This window comes from Astatotilapia calliptera, chromosome 12 (genome assembly GCF_964374335.1).
Source record: "Astatotilapia calliptera chromosome 12, fAstCal68.1, whole genome shotgun sequence".
In the NCBI taxonomy this organism is placed as follows: Eukaryota; Metazoa; Chordata; class Actinopteri; order Cichliformes; family Cichlidae; genus Astatotilapia; species Astatotilapia calliptera.
In genome coordinates, this window is record NC_137433.1 from 29,567,678 (window position 1) to 29,584,151 (window position 16,474).

General features: G+C 41.0%; 1 protein-coding gene across 4 annotated transcripts in view; it reads right to left on the bottom strand.

Annotated features, from left to right (window-relative positions):
- Positions 1 to 16,474, bottom strand: part of slc20a2 (solute carrier family 20 member 2) — a 41,619-nt gene that overhangs the window by 9,441 nt on the left and 15,704 nt on the right. For 3 of the 4 annotated variants that reach the window (XM_026187362.2, XM_026187356.2, XM_026187357.2), the window contains exons 2-6: positions 6,193 to 6,775; positions 2,872 to 3,012; positions 2,213 to 2,298; positions 1,415 to 1,511; positions 1,114 to 1,233 (exon numbers count right to left, since the gene is read on the bottom strand). In XM_026187362.2, coding sequence (XP_026043147.1) covers positions 1,114 to 1,233; positions 1,415 to 1,511; positions 2,213 to 2,298; positions 2,872 to 3,012; positions 6,193 to 6,481 — 733 coding nt within the window. In that variant the 5' untranslated portion in view covers positions 6,482 to 6,775. Of the gene's footprint in view, positions 1 to 1,113; positions 1,234 to 1,414; positions 1,512 to 2,212; positions 2,299 to 2,871; positions 3,013 to 6,192; positions 6,776 to 14,799; positions 15,053 to 16,474 lie in introns of those variants that run through there. The other variant, XM_026187359.2, reaches the window with a different exon arrangement.

The following is a 16,474-nucleotide window of genomic DNA, read 5'->3' on the forward strand; positions in this document are numbered from 1 at the left end:
GAGTTAGGACATTTTTGCAGGTTGCTTTAAATCCATCATGAAAGGAAAGCCACAACTGTATTGTGGCAGCCTTTTATTATTAAAGGATTTCAAGGAAACCAATCTGGATGGCAGCCAGTTAAGAAAGCAAAACAATAGTTAGACAAAAAAAGGGAAAGAAAAAAAAAAAGATTAGAATTTATTTGCAACTTTTCACGCTTAAAAAAAGCTGTTGCTTCTGCTTTCAGGTTCGGGAGACAAAACTTCTGACAAGAAACAGATTATCTAAATTATCCCAGTGCCTACCCGACTCTTTGAATACCCCAGTAGAGAAAAAAAACCCCAATCAGAGTTATGACCTGTTTTATTTAAGTGGATGCAGTAATATCCAGATTAGCACCAATAATTTTACCTGTAATCCTCGCAGGCATTAGGGGGTTCATGACACGGTCATACAAACCACGAGTCAATGGAAAAAAACATTCATTTTTTTGGCCTAAACATAGATATTATTTTTCATGGCCTATAAATACCACTCAGCTTCTTATTAAATTTTATTTATATTTCTTTATAGTGCAAAGCATTTCTGGCATCGATCAGATTTTTTGGATCAAGTGTTTGAGCTCTTACACAAAGAACCTTTTATTTATCCAGCACAAAGTTAAAATAAACAGAGCTGTGCCTTGTCTTTATCCACCACTGTCTACTTTTTCCAATGTTTTAATTTTCTGTGTCGTGAGTTTTACAGCACTGCCTGCTTTGCTGTGGGCTGGTTTTCCCATTAGGGAAACAATTCCCAGCCCTGATCCTGAAAGCTTTCTACACTGCAGGCCACGATCTTAGCCTCTTTCATCTGACCAAGTAGCTCTACGCCCAAAAATCTAAGTGGAGCACTGGAGAGTTCACAGGGATTTTTCTGGTGGCTTTAGTGCCTCTGGCAGAGGCCAACAAGAAAGCACATGCCCTGGCTTCCGTTGTTTGGTGTCAGAGCGTTTTCACATGGCGTGAGAGAGACAGACTGGACACACACACACACTTGTATGGATATCCTTGTGAGGACATTCGTTTACATAAAACCAAATACCTAAACACAACACTTACCCTAACCCTAAACCAAATTTAACAGATACTTACTTGCAATCTTTCTCCTCATCCAGGGACAGACCAATATCCAGACCAGAGCTGCGCAGACCAGCGAGCCAGCTAAAGTGATGAGAAAGATGGCCCACACCGGTAGCATCTCCAACCCGAGCACTGCAGTTAATGAACACACATTAAAAAAAAAAAAAATACAAAATCATGTACTGGCATCACACATTCAAGAGGAATTTTGAGCAAACTAACAAGCGCTTCCATCCCTGAGGTGATAATTTGATCATACACTGGTGTCAGGTTAAATAATCAGAGATATACCGTACTGGGAATAAGCACTTACATGGAGCTCCAGTATACATGATGGAGAATGTGTTGATACCAATGGTGGAGGCGTAGAAGAGGGGCAATGCTCGCAATCCGTTTGGAACAGAGTCATCCTGTGAAGTAAAAAAGGAAATGCAACAATAATGATAATAAATTATAAAACAAAACATGTACAACACAATAACATATTAGCTAAAATGAGAACATCTTCTGGCTAAAAGTTTAGCTCAGGTCAATTTAAAGGTGTGGAGTAATACAATTATTCCATCTTGCACAACCATGGCTTGCTTTTATCAGAAGGTTAATAATTAATATGACTAATGAGGCAGGTGAAATGTAAAATGACACTAAATGGGATGTGGATTTTACAGAAGTAACAAATCTCAACCCTGCAAACACAAAACAGAAAGATCGAATATTCTGATGCAAATAGCCCGCAGACGCAAAAATGAACTCATTCCTAATTTGACCCATCTATGCAGTAACACCGGCCCAAACGGCAAATCTTCCCGTGACTCACTCATATATAATCCTGCAGTCGTGACCCTCGGATGATCTGCAGCACTTCCTAGTCTGCCAGAGCTTTCCCATTACATAACAAATACGCGGGTGTTGCCATATCAAATGGGTTTTTATCTGTGCTCAAGTTCTTTCAGACAAGTTGGGCGTACACGTGCAAGTCTGTCTCCGATTTCTTATATTAAAATGACCAGATTGGCAGCTAAGTGTGAGTGCGGAGAGTGCAACGGCTGCAAATGCAAGGGCAGTGTCACAAAACTGAACACAGCATTAGTTGAAAGTGATGTGCGCCTACCTTGTTGAGGATGAAGTGTCTGATGAGCATAAAGAGAAGTCCAGACATGAGTCCAGAGAGCAAGGGGGAGATGAACCAAGACGCCACTGAAGAAGAATTGAAAAATGTTAATGAGGAAACGACAGGAGAGCCTTGCCAACTCTCTACAACTAGAAATTTTGTGTTTTAATAGTTTTTTGTGTTTTTAGCCATCAGTTCTCTTCCTAAAATGAATTCCAAGTCATTTCATTTATGCGTTATGTATTTAAGTATGAGAATAAATCCCAATAACCAGTTTTATGGTGACGTGAGAGTTTATTATTCTTTAAAGTATGCATTATTATTGGATGCTGTATGATGTATGACAGAGGCTCTTAACAAGGAAGAAATAGGTTTATCTGTCTAAACTAAACTCAATAAAGTACTGGGTATAAAGTGAGTCATGTACTTGGAAACACAATCTGAAGATTGTTGTTTACTAAAAACCTAGAAACCTTTCTAAAAATCAAACTCCACTGGGCATATCTCAGAGTGGTTTCTATTCCATCAGGTTTCACTGGAAAATGGGGCAGTTATTATAGGCACACACACACACACACACACACACACACACACACACACACACACACACACACACACACACACACACACACAACTCTGATACAATCTTCTGCCATTACCAATCTTGACAAGCTGCATCCACTGTACTCCCTTTGTGCCGATGGCTACCATAGAGAAGCCGATGGTGGCGCCAACGATGCAGTGAGTCCCAGAGATGGGGAGCTTGAGGAAGGAGGCGATTAGCTGCCAGACGGCTGACCCTGTGACCAAAACAGAGACAAAAATCTAACGTTTAGCTTGGTTTATTTATTTGTCCGCCTCCATGCACAAAAACAATCTCTTGGGAAAATTAGCAGTTAATTCCCATCTGCAGTTTGTGTGACATCATGTAACATCTTAAATGAGGGCCTGAGAGTGCCATTTGAAATTCCAAATGACTGCCTTAAGTTTGCAGTGTTTATAGAAGCTGAGACAAAAGTATAATCTGAAAACTACACTAGGCTTTGTTTATCCCTCCTTTAACAAAGACTGCTATTCAAAAATTGCTCAATGATGTGAGTAATTGCAGTGTTTTTGACATAGAAGATTATATATATTTAAAAAGAGGAATATTTTAAGATCCAGTCGTGAGAAAAAGTTTCGAAATAATCACTCAAATATGTCTTCTAAATCACTACATTCATTAGAGACAAATATTTTAACTAAACCAATAACACAGACAAAGTTCAACACAGAGAGTAGTTTCATGGCCCAAGCTGGAAAATCGAAAAGAACATCTGAGACTAAGACTTTAAAAAGCTCATTAAAATCAGGAAAAACTGGAAGTGTGGGTTTAGAGAGGTACCTCTCTCTATAAATAAAGTCATAAAATGTGTGTAGTGAAAGAGCACCCTGTCAAATCACTGAGGAAACAGTGAATTTGAAAATTACAAGATAACTTTAGGGGCAGCGGATCATGACCTGCAGCTCTGGAGATTTTGGGTGATGTAAGCAGACAATGACCCAAAGCGCACACAGTGAAACAATAACAACAGAGCTGCTGAAAAAAGAAAATTTGTTGCGGAGGCTAAGCCAGAGCCTTAACCTTAATCTAATTGAGATGCTGTGGCATGACCTGAAGGGGGCTGAGGACAGGAATTAAGAGGGGCCGAAACAGTTTTACAGCAGAGGTATTCTATGAGGGATGACACAACCTGCCTCCAAAGAGCCAATCAACAGCTGAACCAGGAAACTGCACTGACTCATGCACACAGCTGAGGTTCACAACAGTTTCAGCCGAGTGGCGCTAGGGAATGTGTATGTGTAGAAAAATGTGTACCATTTCTCTCGGCTTACATTTCCATAAATTGAGTTAGCATGGTGTCTGTTCAGTGCTCCGGTAAGTAGAGCTAGAAACACTCATCGAGTTAGCTGTTAAGTACTGTTTTGGGTGTACATAGTACACTTATAACCTGCAGGGGGGGGAGGCAACCTTTTAAAAGCTTATTTTGGCTGGAGATTTTATACATGCGGTTGTTTTCATTATCCTAGAGAAGCAGATAATAGGACAAATCATTGTCAGCCCTAAATTAGACTTTAAACTCCAGCAAAACACCAAAGCCTCCAGTACACAAGAAGCACTGGAGGAAGTTTTAACAATAGGTTAAAACTTCTTTAATTATGCATGAACAATATGCCAGTTAAAACGTTTCTCCAACCTGTGGCAGCTAGCCACACCTGAATTTTCATCTCCTTGGGAATCCCCTGTGCATAATGCTGCCCTTTTTAAATCAACGTTTGCCAGCAGTCTGTCATCAAAATGGTATTGTCCTAATGGGAGACCCATTGTTTTCTGCTTTTACTGAAATGGTGGTGTGCGAGTCTCCAGTTGATACTCAACAATTTCTCTTTATGTTTCACTTCAGGAGTTTTGTTTTCCTGCGGCTCTTAGGAAATACTTACAATGCTGCAAGGTTAGCTAACATTTGCAAAGCCCCAATAAAGTTTGATCTGAAAATACATAAAAAAAATTTAAAAAAAAACACTTCGTGCAGTGCCTTTCATGTACAGTAAGAAAGTGAGTGAGGTGCTTAATAACAGTAATTATGATACATACATGAGGATTGGTGCATGTCACAAGTACCAGCTGAGCCCAGGATAATATATATAACATTGTTGTTAAATTCAAATTCATTTCTAAGCCTTTTATAAAGGTCTATGTCTGCATTAAGCTATGGATTTAGCAGATTTCGGGAGGATTAGCAGGGCCTAATTTGTGACATGGTAAATATTGAACAATACATATCAAAGTAGTTTATATGAGGTAATAAATAAGACATTGTTGAAGTTTTAAAAAATTGTCTTTTGGGCTGTTGGAAAGTAATTTTTTAATTTTTCTCTTATTTTACAACTTTACAGGTGATGGGGACAAAAAAAAAACTGAAGCATTTCCTCTTTAATATATACCATATATTACTGCAATGTGCAAATCTTTTAGGCATGTGAGAAAGATTTCTAATGTAAAGAGTTTTTATTTATTATTTTACTAGGAAAAAGCATGTGTTGTTGTAATCCTAGACGGACAGGATGATGTTGACATCAGGAAAACTGCTGTAGGAATACTTGATCGTGTGGCCGAATGGCTGAAAATAGATCTTTGGCTCTGTGTGACCCTTTGCTGGATAAGGATCGAAACTTGTAGTAGTAACACTGGAGTGATGGGGGGAGGGGGGCACCTTTGGTAACACATTTTTCATCTATGGAGTGGAAGTCGCAGGAGTTTCTCTTGGCTGCAACTAGCATCACAACTAATATTAGCGAATGAATCAACTTTTAAAGAGTCAAAAAATTTCAGGAAAAAAAAAATCGCCGAGGCAACAAAGTCAAATGTCTCTCTTCCATCGCGGCTCATTCAAAAGCCTTTTAACAGTCTTAGAAGACAGAAAAGAAAAATACACTTAAGCATCTCTAATAAAAAGCATTTACAGACTGTTTTCAGAGCTACTGACAACTATTATTCTTATTTCCAGTCTCATGGTTGTTTCCTGTTTGTTAACAGTTGTTTAGCAGCTATAACATCAAAAAGTCAAGCATGTTCTCCACTAATCGTGTTTGTTACAAGTTTTGATGAAGTCTGATGTGATTTGTAAAGGATAAAATAAAATAATGAATCCTAAATTTCATCGACATCCAAGTTTTTTTTGCACATTCAAGTTACTTCAAACTTCATTCAGACATGCGACAGGTTGCAAATTAAAAAAAAAAAAAAAAAAAAACAATCACTGGGTCTATTTAGTAGAAGTGCTGTTGTGGCTTTTACATCAAATTGACTCTGGTGCTTATTCCAGCATGGCCTAAAACTGTCCATCAGATAAACATAAGGATTTGCATGTCTAAAATGAGGCTTAAGACATTAGCGGCAACTGCGTCACTCAGTGGATGTAAGAGCAAATTCAACTTACCAACCATGGCGCTGACCTCGCCTGCCATGAGCACGGGCACCGTGTCATTGTAGAGGCTGACATCTATGATGCCCTTCCGAATCGTCTCTCCCACTTTGGCCCCGAGCAACATTGAACCCAGCGTCTCGAAGATGGATGCCAGGATGCAGGCCTGCTTCAGAGTGACCACGCCGGATCCCACTGCTGTGCCAAATGAATTGGCCACATCATTAGCTCCGACTGAAAATGCCAGGACGAAGGCAATGATGAAGCCAATAACCACCATCCACAGATACGACTCCAGATCCATCTTGATATGATTTCAGGTGAGAAAAATATGCAAAGAAACAAAAATCCTGCTTAAAATATCTACAAAAAAAGACGAAGAAGAAAAAAAAAGATGAAGTGCTCTGTGCGTTTTTAGCGGAGGACTTGGTAAGCCCACACCTTCTCTTCGTCCCCTGGTTATAAAGAGTCTGAGGGGAGAAGCACAGCCGCTAACTAAGCGTTTGGAGCTCAGTCCAAAGATTGGAGGTTAGTGATGGTGGGAGCAGAGAGCATTCCATAGCTTAGTGTGAGACAGTCGGTCTGCACGTTCTTTCACCTGCCGGAGAAAAGAGAGAGAGGAGAGACAGAAACAGATTAGTGTCATAAGCTATGATTACTCTTTTTCAACACCTCCTGACAACACCTCCCCGTGACTTCCTCAGAAAACCAAAAACAAAGAAGTCTGGGTGGGACTAGGAGAGAGGGGAGGGGAGACACACATAAATGAAAGATTCGGGATAGATGATGATGAAGCAGAACTGGCTTTGATGAAACAATGATAGCACTCCAGTGAGAAAAGCTGAGGACATCTCAGATATCTACAATAGGAAATCACAGTCTGCACTTCAAAGGAATCAAATCAGATCGTGCAGAGGGTTTGCTGTCAGCACTGACACTATAAAAAGATCACCGTTTCCAGAATGAGACATGAGCAATGCTCCGAACATTAGAAAGGCTAGTATCATTTTATCCCCGCGCACCAGGGCAGCTGACAACCTTTGCCACACATTCAGACAAGCTCAGATAGGAGTTTATAATTTACTTAGTTTTAATGTTCAACCACACAAAAAAAGAAAAATCACACCATCTGTTATTATTTTAATCCGACCCAGTGATGCCAACAGTGATAACAGAGAATTTTTAAGTATTCTATGAAATGTTAAAACAGAAATGTTAGTCATAAAGTTGCTTCAGTGGCAGCCCCGTAGATGTTTTCTTGCCAGATTTACATTATAGCTGGTTTCCAATCTGTGCTCCTTTAGCCTCAGCGTCACTATAATTGTGCTTGCCGGGCGACACTGAAAGGTACACGAGTTTTGTAACCAGCTTTGGAGTACAAGTTCAAACAGAACCAAATGCTCTGGTGCAGTGCAAAAAAGAAAAACGTGGTGCGTTTAAGTTAAGACTGCAATGCAGCAACAGCATCTGCGCTGATGTTCTACTGCTGCTCGAGGTGGGATACATTTCTTGAGGGGACTTACAAGACTCTTCGTTTCTGATGTGAATAACTATAAAATAAAACTATTAAGCCCCTATTTCCTAATTTCTCTCTAAATTTAAAAAGTATTGTTGGGGGGGGGGGGGGGGGGGGGGGGTTTCACAGTTAACCTCAAACAGTCTGGAATGGTTTCATTTTTTTCTCTCTTCTGTTTTTTTTTTTTTTGCTGTATTTCAATAATTGGATTCGTTACACTACTAAAGTCATTTAAAAATAATTTTTGTTTGTGGATGATCAGGTGCTGAAGAAGGGGCGATCGTGGCTCAAGAGTTGGGAGTTCGCCTTGTAATCGGAAGGTTGCCGGTTCGAGCCCCGGCTTGCACAGTCTCGGTCATTGTGTCCTTGGGCAAGACACTTCACCTGTTGCCTACTGGTGGTGGTCAGAGGGCCCGGTGGCGCCAGTGTCCGGCAGCCTCGCCTCTGTCAGTGCGCCCCAGGGTGGCTGTGGCTACAATGTAGCTTGCCATCACCAGTGTGTGAATGGGTGGATGACAGGTTGTGTAAAGCGCTTTGGGGTCCTTAGGGACTAGAAAAGCGCTATACAAATACAGGCCATTTACCATGTTTACCTGTTTAAAAGCCGATCGCATCCACTAAAACCTCACCACTGTTCCCCAAGGCTTACACACAACACAACAACAACAGTGACATGCTTTAAAATCAGATGATGAGGCCACCTACTACGAAGCCTCCAGTGGTCTTTAAGAGGCATCTATGCCGCAAATGACTTTGCTTGGGTTTTTAAGTTTGTATCTTCATGGGGACCAATGACAGCCTACTTCCTTCTATGGTTAAACCAGTGGGAAGGGGGGGGGTTCTTTTATGGGGAAGCATTAAATGTAAACAGCTCTTGGCATAAACCGACTGCATTCTCCTCGCGTGGGGGGCAAGCAGCTCCTTTCTAAATAGCCTGTGGCCAGTTATGGCTCCCTCCTCCCGACCGAGAACTCCATCTGGAACAGTCGGTGTCACGCACTCTTAGCCTTTATCCTTTGCAGAACCACAACAAACACATAAAAACATGATAATTTGTCTTTTGATCAAGACCTCCTGGAATAGGGATCCATTAGTGACACTAAAAATGATTACGTTGCTGCTGATTTGAAAAATAAGTGGACGCATTTCTTGGTTTTCTCACAGTAAAATCACAGAAGTGAAGGTGAGGAGAGCTCAGACGCTGCCAAATCTCAAACAGAATGAGTAAACAATGACTTGATGATGTACTGACCCCCGAGGTGAAATCCTCTCCAGTGAGAGAAACACATCTGAGCACAAGTTCAGTGCCTCTTGGCCAAATTTTTATGTATTATTGTAGGATCTACCTTACAATATAAAGTGCCTTGAAGTGACTGTTGTTGTGATTTGGCGCTGTATAAATAAAACTGAATTGAATGAATTAAAAAGTTAAAGAAACCAAGCTCGTGAACTTGTGTCCATCGCCATAACGAATGAAAATTAATGATGAACGATAAAAAAGACAATATAAGGCGGGGCATGATTTTATCTCTGATTACTTAATTGCTTCCCGACTCATATCTGCTGCTTGTAATTATGTCAATTCATAATAAAAGGCAGTTTAATAAAGGCCGCACCAATATGAAAAGCTACCCTAAACTGATTTCTCACCGAATCTTTATTGAATAAGTTAAAGAATCCATGTGTGGCGGCTTGTTTCATGCCATTGAGTAGCGCTCTCTAAAAATGTTTTCTGCAGTCAATGTATTGACTCTGGCAAAGTCTGAAGGACTAACAAGAGACTGTGTAAATGTTTATTCCGGGGAGCACTGCTGCCACAAGACGACCACATCACACACCACAGTCAAACACGAGCGTCCAGCAACACACAGAACCAGGCAATGCTCAGAAGAGATGTGCAGCCAAACACATCTGCAGCAAAAGCAGACTGAACGTCCTGTGCCTTAGGGTGACATGGAAGAAAGATAAGAAAGTGATTTGAGCGCGGGTGTGATCTCTAGGTCAGCTGGTCATAATTTTATTGAGTACGTTCTAAAAAAAGAAACTCAACATGACCGACCCTTAGACTGAAGTTCACTCACAGCCACTCCTAGCTGTGTATATAAAATCTAAAAACAACGACACTTTGTGATGTCCGTGACAACGCCTGCTAAAAATGACCGAAGTACAGCGCATTTCCAGAACAAACACCTGCCTGCTGCTCTCCATGTCTGATTTCTCACTGGTGACATCTGACGGCAGCGAAATCTGCACTGAACTTTGAGAACATCTGAGACGCGGGGCAGGAACGATCACGCTTTTTCACAGATGACCCCACGTCCTTGAACACAACTCAATAATCCTACCACGACCTGGAGTATGCACTGATTTGGATCCAGCCATTTAGCAAAGAGATTCAGTTTCATATTCATGTGTGTGATTCAAGCTAAATGGACTGTCTGGCTACATGACCTTCAGAATGAATCTTTACAGTTTTTGCCTGAAAGCAAAATAAGAACCGTTGCATGGTGTGTCATACAACCTATTATCTTTCCATTTTATTGCCATTTACCAAGAGCGGCCCTTCTGTAATTCACTTGTAACAATCAATGAATAATTCATGTAAAAGATGCGCTCAGTGTTAGCAGAATAAAATAGAAGCAAGGACGGAGCAGAACCACAATGCAAATTGATGCACTGCAAATGTAATTGCAATTGCTTTTTGCTACCTGGATAAGAATGAACTCGGTGATGTTTCTATTTTGCAGGTCGTTGGGATGCAGGGAAGTAATCAGGTGATGAAACAGTAGCATACAAAATTTAATTTGAAAATTGGCAGCAGAGAGAGGAAATCACGTAACTGTTCAAACAACTTAGAAGAAATGTTTGAGATAAGGTGCACACAGGAAGGAGTCTGACCCGCTTTGTTAAGGAAACTAATGCATAGGTGCCATTTCGGTAAAAACACTGAGTCGGTTAAAAAAAACAACAAAAACTTGGAAGTCCAGCTCATATTTATATGATGTGATTTTATCTGCCGAAATGAAGCATCCCGTTTCCAACACAGCTCAGGTGAATCATTTACAACCTTTAAAAACTGTGCCGCTGCCACTCTCCAAGGTGCTGATCCTGAGACCACCAGGGATGACTGAGGTGACTTTGATAGACTTTTTAAGAGCAAGAGCAATATTCAGGTCACGATTAATGTGCCTGAGAAATGCTGGAATTATAAGGGAAAATTCTGGATACAGTGGCCCTGAATAGTTTCAGATGAGTATGAAGAGTCGATTAACAGGCACCATTTCCACAAAGGATGTTGTATCATATTAGGGCTGTTCGATATAACGATATATATCCGATGACGATATAAAACAGTCTATCGTTTCATTTTACGCTATCGTTTGTTTCGTGGTGTCGCAAAATAAACTGTTTACGGCAATATTTTTTCATGGTTTTGATGGTCACTGTAGTGGCTATATTAATTTCTTAAAGTTCTCTCTTTCTCTTATATTTTATTTGACAAGCCCTGTTTTTATGGTTGTGGTTAGCAACAACTACGGTAACAGCATCGCGTGTCTGCTTGTTTATGTTCCATATAAACCTTTCACAATAAAGCTCAAGATCCTGTTGAGACTTTTCAAAATAAACTGAATCACGTGAAAGAGCAGATTATTTAAGGATGAGAAGTAAAAAAGAGCCGCCAGGTGCTAAAAAAGAAACCTTAGACTCAAACGTTAGAACAGGCTTTTCCCCGCAGCACGCCGTGTAATAAATACGCAAAGAAAACGGCGGCCTTTACAACTTATGTCTAAAAGTGTATCGTTTCATGCATCGGTTAAAACACTCGACTGCAGCTACATGACGCGCAGCTGGAAACACTTCCCGCAAGTCGAGCTGCCCGAGATTCACAGAATTTACAGAAAATGTTACATTTTTGTGATTTATATCGTTATCGGACGATAGAATTCTTATATCGGGATATGAGATTTTGGTCATATCGCACAGCCCTATATCATATGTATAATACCTTCATTTTGTTTGTTTTGTCTGTTGAAATTTTATAATTTTTTGCATCAAAATGTTTCCAGTTGGTACATGGCCATACTTAAGCCTAGTTTATGGTCACCCACACTCACATTTACCTAAGGGCAATTTAGAATTACCAATTAACCTAACTCCACTAACTAAAGCCAGAGAACCCACACAAACACAGAAAAACTCCCCACACAAAGACCCTGCCCTGATGGTGGAAATGAACTGAACAGTTAGCTACAGTGCTAACCCTTGCAACACTTTCATACGCTTGAAGAATAAATGAAACTGAAATAACAAGGACATTGGTACATCTGGAGACACTGCCTTAATTTTCAAAAATACATCACAAACTAATAAGAGCTCAGATATTTTTTTTGGATCCAGGGTCAGTCCAAGGAGATGAACCGGCAGTTCCTCCTGAACATGGAAAATTGGAAATTAATAGAATTTTTAAATATCAAGGTAAAATGTTCTTTAAAAAAATAAACCCCACACTCCACATCTTATTATAAACACCACCAGTTCTGCATTTCAATCGTCTGTTTAACCTTTATTTCCACAATCTGCTTGTAAATTGTGGGCCTTCCTTGTTTGTCCGCTAACAGTTTGAGGTTTTATCTTTGAGCGACTGTGTAATTGTTCCCAAAGAGCAAACCACGGCCTTGCACAGCAACGGTGCGCCAAGAGTACCTAAGAAAGCAACCCTAAATAAAAACACTGGAAAGTGACTCCGTAAAGCAACCTGCTCTTGAGGATTATTTCTGGCAGACTCATTTTCTTCCTGTGGATGTGGGTTGCCAAACAGTATCCATAATGAGAGCACTGACACAGACACACATGCACAAACTCAGAAATGACACAACATGGGCAAACAAGGCTAAAGTGGGTCTTCGTGTTGTCTGTGCAGAAGAAATTAAGCAAAGTAGAAACATTTAAACCTGAAAATGTTTTTTTCTGGAATGTTTTTTTTTTAAACCAGTCCAGCAATTACAGAGCAGCAGCATCATTCTTGGGGAGGCTAGATGCCAATTCACTCTCGCTTCGCTCCACTTCTTGGCCTCTATCAATTCTTGACACCTAATCTTACATTTGCAGGTGTACAGTGGGTTTCTATTCAATAGCTGCCATCTGTAGCCGAAACTGTACTCCTTCACACATCTGATACATTCTTATAAACATATGGATGATAGCTGTTTAATAAAATATTGATTTTTAGACTTTTTATTGACCCCAAAAAATGCAGAGACTGCCAGCTAACCTGTAACACTACTAGAGCGTTTCACCTGTTACAGCATCGGCCCCTAGCCGCACGTGTTGTGTGCCATGGACTGTAACACGAAGCCTCTGTGCAAACTACTTCCAGTGATTAGTTTAACTGTTTGTTATCACTGCTGAACAGTGATCATTAATCCGCCGGAGATGCCAATGCACCACAGCCACAGCTGGTGCAAAACACTGTGTCACGAGCTACAGTCTGCATTGACACGCGGCTCCTCTATCCTCACACTGATTCAGCCCCCTCCCCTTCCTCTCATCCTGTCTAGGCACATGCTGAAAGAAACAGAACTAGAACATACATCTAGTGTCAAGATGATGACTCACAGCAGCATCCTACTAGCCGGCTAATTGTTATACCTGAAGCATACGCAACTGCAGTGCCTTCAAGGACACCGGATGCTCGCATCTACCAGATGGCTCAGTAAGTTAAGAGACGGAGAGAGATTATATTTAATAACACAAAACTATGAGAAACAGGAAGCCAAGTACAGAAAGATCAAATCCTTTAAAACAGCACCACTCACCTTCATGACACTTCACATCAAGAGGAGATGGGACAGTGGTGGAAATGAATAAACGTCAAAGACGAAATGTATTTTTTGAGGGGAGGTTGAGGGGGACAGAGGGAAATGGCAGTATGGAAAAGAAAACAGACTGGGAAATAGAGTGGCGAGTGATTGATCAGAAATAAAATTACGCAGAGAGACGGGAAGAAAACTGATGATGAACGAGGAGAGGGGAAGAGAAGGAGCAGAAGAGGTTTACTGAGGAATCGGCAGGTTGTGGTGGTGTTGCAGGAGAGAGGACGGCGCGAGCTAACCACCAAGAGCGAGGGAGATAAAGAGAGAGAGAGAGCGAGCAGCACAGCCAGCTGAGTCTAGACTGCCTCTTAAAGGAATTTATCTGCATTCACAGCACACATCAACCAATGACAAATGTCGTAGAAGAAGAGGTGTACCACTGACTGGTTATCTGAGTGCAGAGAGGATGGACAGACAGGGGGGAGGCGGCCAATGTCTGTGGAGGAGGACAGCCAGCAATGGGGGGGGAGAAGAAGAGGAGCTGAACCTGCGTGGATGTGTTTTACAGCCAGGGAAAAGCATTCAGACAGATGAAGGGCATTCAGAGCACTTCCCTCTCCTTCATCACTCTGATCCCAACACAAGTAGCAGACCGATTCATATAATAATAATAATAATAATATTATTATGCACACATACTAGAAAACGATGCACAGATGAACGCACACTGTCATCTCTAGCGGTTGTTATTGCAGAATAATCAGTATAATGAAATGAACTAAGACAGGACTACTTTTCTTTGTAATACAGAAGCCTATCACACAAGAGCGCACAGCATTTCAGCACCATTATTTGGCTGGAGCCCACCCATCACTTTCTCTGCCTTTCTCTCTCTGCCACAATTGTTCCTTTCAAAGACACGCCGAACAGTGCGTCTTTATGTCACTTGACTTGTGCGGGCAGAGATAGGGGCTCTCGTCGACACAATGAAGAGCCCAGGCCAGAGCTGATGTAGGCGACTAAATGCAAAGCCGCAGAGTTCGCATCTCTTCAGCAGTTCCTCAACACGTCACTGATAATTAAACAAGAAGAATGGCAAGAAAAATCCTATACTTGAGATGATTTTACAGGGAAACAAACTCTAATTGGCTACGACCAGCAAGGTTTTTGTTCTAAACTTATTGGAGATTTGGCTCGACAATAAACTACCTGCTTCCTAAAAAGTTTCTCTTTTAACCTTCACAAAATCTTTTGTGTGGATTTTTTTCTTTGTTTTTTTAAATCATTACTCACATGCGCCATTGAAGCCAAGAATAAGTCAGATGCCTCCACAGCACACTCTGGGTCCTGTTCCCTTCCTCCTCACATACTGTCCAAGGGCTAAAAACACGGTGACCTCATCTATCCAGTTCTGTTCAAAGGTCTGATGTTGTATTTGTTTGAGCTTTCTCTTCTATCGCCTCTCAGCTCATTCTCTCCCTTTCTGTCCCCCAAACTGGCCCTGCCTGCTAAAAGCCAATCTGCGTCAGCTGCACCTGCTGCCTCTGACTCTGTACTTCGCAGCAGGGAGGCGCTGTCTCTTAGAACCCAAACACGCACACATACACACACACATGCTACAGTCCTATGATCAGTCAGCGTCGATGGGCAGGAGGGGGGTCGCTTAAGAATGACAACAACAGCGCATGTCGCTCTCAGCACCATCTTCAAAAGGTTCACCAGACACACACACACACACACACTTTCATAAATCCTCTCACTAAGTCTATTTATTTTCTCCCCGCATTGCAGCACTAAGTCCGGTTGTTAAGAAGTGAATAACTCTTCAGATTGCTTCTGATGGAAACACACAGGCAATCTGTCAAAAATTTATGCGAGCACACAGCTAAATAAATAGTCTCCAGTAGAGATTTTTGCTAGATTTACTTTTGTAGAGATTCTGCTATCTCTGCACAATGACTAAAGTCTCAAGATAGACTGCTTTGAAATAAAATCCCCTCTTAACTTTGTTTCTAAAAATATGTTCATTTTCTCTTTATTTCACTATTACATAAAACCTGACAGCATCGAGTTCCTATCATCGTTTCAAATATAAGTTAAAGATGCATTAATGCAGCTGCGTTGGTTAAAACTCGGTTACAGTAAAGTATTTTGTTGAAAGGGGGACTGCTTTTATGGGGCATTCAACACACAGCAAAGATGACTCATGAATGGATTTTGTGACATTAACACAGCGTTGCCACGAACAACAAAAAGTCAATAGTAATAAATCCCTCAGAGTTAACCTTTAACCTCAATTGAATGTGGATATCCGCTGCAAAATGTACCACAAAAAGATTACTCCAACGATTTAGCACATAGAGCCATTTTAAATGCTGATAAGCCTTTTTTTTAAAGTGCCAAAATTCTTACAGCAGAACCAAAGATTCTCCACACATTTCTTCAATGTCAAACTTTGGTATTTAGGTTTCCCGCAATGCAACCAGGAACATTTTCTGAACATTGGGCGGCCTATCCTCTAGCTAATGGCTGTAGTCTCAACCCACAACCATCGAGCAGAGATGAGGTGCATGCTAAAGAGGTCTGACAGACCTCTTTTTGCACTTGGTTTTAAAATATGTACGGGGTGACTGGATCACAAGTGGACAGCAGAGGCACATCGTCATTTAAACCTGTGCCACTTGTGTTTGGATCTCATTAATGTCAAAGGGTCCAGTGCACCATTGTTACATGCATCTGTCACCAGTGAAGAAACAGATTATATTTTAGCGAGTGCTAGCACAATGTTTCAAGGACCAATATACATGTATGAGGAGAATGACAGGGCAAAGTCATTCACAGGTTGCAAAAAGGGTAGAGGACAAGATGAAGGACCACCATGTCCTTTCTCGGGACATCTTTTCTTCTTATGTCCATGTTGACGATGCATTTGTAGTTTATACACCAGGTAGTCATATGCGACAACTTC